The 4,293-nt window shown below is 41.7% G+C and overlaps 1 protein-coding gene across 1 annotated transcript; it reads right to left on the bottom strand.

Moving 5' to 3' along the window:
• Positions 1-419: 419 nt before the first annotated feature.
• On the bottom strand, positions 420-3,969 carry LOC116938398 (twist-related protein 2). The gene is made up of 2 exons (XM_032945523.2): positions 2,989-3,969; positions 420-1,953 (listed from the first exon to the last, which is right to left on the bottom strand). Exon 1 carries the CDS (start codon positions 3,482-3,484, stop codon positions 2,996-2,998), a length of 489 nt encoding a protein of 162 aa, XP_032801414.1. The 5' UTR covers positions 3,485-3,969; the 3' UTR covers positions 420-1,953; positions 2,989-2,995.
• Between the last annotated feature and the right edge of the window lie 324 nt (positions 3,970-4,293).

The following is a 4,293-nucleotide window of genomic DNA, read 5'->3' as shown; positions in this document are numbered from 1 at the left end:
AAAGACAACTGTTTGGTTTCAAAACATCGTTAGTTTCCGTTGTATTTAGGATTGGTGCGTGGTGTTTAGTATGTGTGTGTATGTATCTGTGTAATGTTGATATGACAGCAGTTGTAATATATTGTACTTTTTTTATAACGTGTCATCAACACATTGTAAGATTCATACACGCGTACTTATATGAATACGTCAAGGTGTTGGCTTTAATAGCGTATATCAATGTGTTGTTATTATTACTCATTAAATTTGACAAACGTCAGTAATTACCTCACATGATGGTCAATAAGACAATCACACCAAAGCATATCACAGGCATATTATGATTTTAAATACATAGCTTTCTCATGATTCGAGTAGAATAAATAATATTTTAATTAAACTACACTATAATATATCTTAGCATAAAACTATAAGCCAGGTTTCAGTTTAGATAAAGCTTTATTTGTGCTCCATAGTCCTATTATACAATACAAACAGCTTATAAAATACATCATAGTTACACCATCATGCATTCCACAACAACAAAAATTATACACATTAATGAAGACTTGGATTTTGTTGTCATCATAGTGTATACATTTGTTTTGCTATCATCGTCATACAGATTTTAAGGGCACTTAATCTGATATTTATAATCACTATTTTAAATAGCATTTGCAGCAATATTTTTTCTGCTAAATTCAGCATTAGTGACTCGTAACTACACAAAATATATACACAAAGTGACAACAATGTTTGAATCAATGAAACCCTCCTTCTATGTAATACTCTTATGTGAGAACTTTTTTCAGTGGTCTGGAGAATCGAAGATTTCATTTAATACTTTCAATGCGGCAAAGTCGACAAAGAATTGAAAGTACATTTGAAGTTGTGATTGTTGTCCACGTTTTGAGATATTATTCAAGAGCAATGCAAATGAAATGCTATTACAAAAACCACGTTCGGCACATTTTATCAAGTAGCATAGAGGTATTTTGCAACATTATATTTATTCACAAGCATACTATTGCTGTGCTAACATTCCGCACGTTCAAGTAAAATGTTACTTGTCAGTTTAGAATGGATTATTAACATTGCATAATGCTGACATTGACAAACGTTTCTTTTTGTGTCTGCGTAAGAACGGTGCTGCCTAAAACTAAAGTACAATTAAATCACTTTCAGCATGAAAAGATAATTGTATTGCTGTGCTTGTGTAAAAGTTCACTGCTAACTTTTGTTTTATTTGTAGACCATCTCGGAGATAGTTACATGTTCAATGAAGCTGCATCAGCCCGATAATTCATAGGCTCATAACATATTCGTATATCATCATATGTACAGCAACAATTTTCGCGTAATGGAAACAGCATACAGCAAATGTATCAAGCATGTAGATGAAAATGGCCTCAAGTGTAGAGCTGCATGCAAGTTTAGGGATTGCTCTGCTGAAAATTTAAAAAGGTAGCAAGAAGACCTCCACAGGCCATCCTTAGAGAAGAGAAAAAAATCCAAGCCATGCACTTTTTCTAGATGAATATCGAAGAACAAATTCATTTGCTTACTCTGAGCAGCCATGGCTTTCTTCCTCGTATAATCTTGTGAATATAAACTTTTGAATGCATCTCACAAAGACATGAAGAAAGCGCAGTCCTTAGTTTCTGGAGTGTTTTTTTTTAATGGCTTCTCCATAAAGCTCACGTGATGTCTTCGGCAGATGGCGACCCGTGCCCCGTCTAATCAATCAGTCGCCAAATCAGTTTGCTTCGGACTGTCGACATGGGCCGGGGTAGGTGAAACATCTTCCCAGGGCTGTCAGGCACCCCTCTTGTGTCTCTCCAGCACACGCATTTGTCCGCCTGTTGTTGTTGTTTTTTCCACCACACATTTTCGTGGGGGACGCTGTAAAGTTTCCGGAAGGGCATCTCCACTTGCCGTTGCCATTGCTTGCATTCTCCCCTTATCAGCACCAAACTGGGTGACAGACGAAGACACATTGGTGAAGGCGAGTAGGGGGGGGGGGGGGAGAAACGAGGCATGCTAATTCCTATGCAGAAAGACATTTTTCAAAAGCCGTACACGGTTTTAGCCAACTGGGTTCTTTCTTAAAAAGGCACAAAATATTACCGTCGAAAACTCAGAACTGCTTTTTCTGCTTAGTTTGTCGTCTTTCCCCCGCACCTCCGATTAGCGCGGTTGGCTACGTACGGTGCGAAAGAAGTTCAACATGCATGTGTAACTTTCCGTGGGTCTCTCGCCTAATATGCTCGTGGAAATTATGAACTTTGTGTGCAGCTCTGATCGTTGAATAAAACATGTTTACAATATATATGTATAGGATGTGTGTTTGGACACATGCACAAACACACATCTATCCACGAGTGTATACTATACAATGACAATAAACACACAAGGGAAAGCAATATAAAGTGGGCAAGAAAAATAAGCCGGTTGCATTCCAGCTGATGGGTCACAATTCTTAAAACTATAGGTCTTACAAGTAAAAAAATAACCATCGTGTGTTCTTTTTTTCCACCAAACGTAAATTACTTTTTTTTTATCTCACCGTACAGAATTGAGCAACACATTTAGTAACTAAAAGTGCAATTTCCATCGTACATCAACAACGCACAATTAGTGTAATGAAGCAATGTTAATGCGTTTCAAATTGTACGAAGCGAACTCCGTGGCTCCATTCAAACAAAAAAAACTGTAATATATGCACAATATGTAATCTTGGTTCCAGCAGTTAACGTGCAAACGTTGTAGATGCTAATGCCATGTAACACCTCCGATTAGCACGGTTGGCTGCGAGCGATCCGATTAGCACGGCTGGCTACGTGCAGTGTGAGAAAAAGTTCAACGTGCACACAAGTTCAAGATACACGCACACGAGTTGACATGTCTAGCCTCGTGCCAATCATCCAATGCTCTTTCTCGCCACCGTCGGTGCGCTGAATCGTAGTGCATGGCGCCGTGCGCCGCGCGCCTCCACACCGAGTGAAGTACCTCGCTCTTAGTGCGACGCCGACATGGACCAGGCCCCCTCCATCCGCCACACGGAGAACGCGTAGCTGAGTCGCTCGTGCGCCACGTAACTGCAGCTCGTCATCTTGTTGTCCATCTCGTCACTCTGTAGGACCTGGTAGAGGAAGTCAATGTACCGGGACGCCAGCTTGAGCGTCTGGATTTTGCTGAGCTTGTCCGAGGGAAGTGTCGGGATGATTTTTCGGAGGGACGCGAAGGCCTCGTTGAGGGACTGCGTCCGCTGGCGCTCCCTCACGTTGGCCAGCACACGCTGGTTCTGCAGGTCCTCGTACGATTGCGCCGGGGGGCTGCTCTTCTTCCCCTTCTTTCCCGACTGCGGGCTGTCCTCCTCGCCCGACTTTTTGCTGTACCGCCGCTTTCGCCCGAACCGCTTGTGGTGCCTGTCCATCTCCTCCTCGCTGGTCGCAAGGCTGTCCACGGGGGAGCCGGGGGAATGGGACGACACCTCTTCCATCATGTTTTAAGGTCGCACGACAGTCTGATGCCGGGGAATCCGCGCTGCTTGTGCCCGTGAAGCGCAGTTGCTGTGGCCTCTGGGGGGATCACCAACGTAAAACTCTGCCGGAGTCCACAACGCAGCAAGACAAAATTGGCGATGCGGTGGTCCTCGGCTGAGATGATGCGCTCATCTGAGGCCAGCACTCGGTGTGTTGAGATGATATAGCCTCCCAGCTACCAACACAGTAAACTATTCCTCATCCCACTTTCCCATTGGCTCCAGCGGGAATGATGTCACTCCTAAGGCGGGAACAAAGTTTTGGGGTGCCTCTCTGTGATTTATCACTATATTTTTTCGTGTGCGGACTAAAAGTTCAGTCTATTAACAATGCCAAGTTGTTTCGACACTGCCGTTTAGAATGTTCTAGAAGGAAAATCACACTTTTTTAAATTCAACTGGGAACGTTTGCGAGAATGCTATTTGTGAATTTGTTATTTGGTTTTCCAGCTCATGGAGTTTGTGGAACTAATTGAAAGTAGTTTAAAAAAAAAACATTGGCAAAAACATCTTTATGGTTCATTTTTATTTGTTTAGATAATTCAATATTGTCTTCATTAGAAAAAAAGCCAAGTTACATGCTGACCAATGAAGATAAAATAATCATCAGTAAAGTGCATGTTGTTGTTTAGATTGCTTCAACAAAAGATGGGAAACACACGAATAACTGAATTTCAATTAAAGGTCTGTGATCGCACACAAATAAACCACTGTTAAAATTTACTACAACCACTTTAGATTTGTGTTCTGAACAACTGGTGTTAAAGTTT

Source organism: Petromyzon marinus, chromosome 4, assembly GCF_048934315.1.
Source record: "Petromyzon marinus isolate PM22_M1 ecotype Great Lakes invasive population chromosome 4, UKy_Petmar_22M1.pri1.0, whole genome shotgun sequence".
In the NCBI taxonomy this organism is placed as follows: Eukaryota; Metazoa; Chordata; class Hyperoartia; order Petromyzontiformes; family Petromyzontidae; genus Petromyzon; species Petromyzon marinus.
This window is presented reverse-complemented; position numbering and strand designations above follow the sequence as displayed.

Coding starts and splice junctions, on each gene's coding strand:
- LOC116938398 (XM_032945523.2), bottom strand. CDS start 3,484: ATGATGGAAGAGGTGTCGTCCCATTCCCCCGGCTCCCCCGTGGACAGC.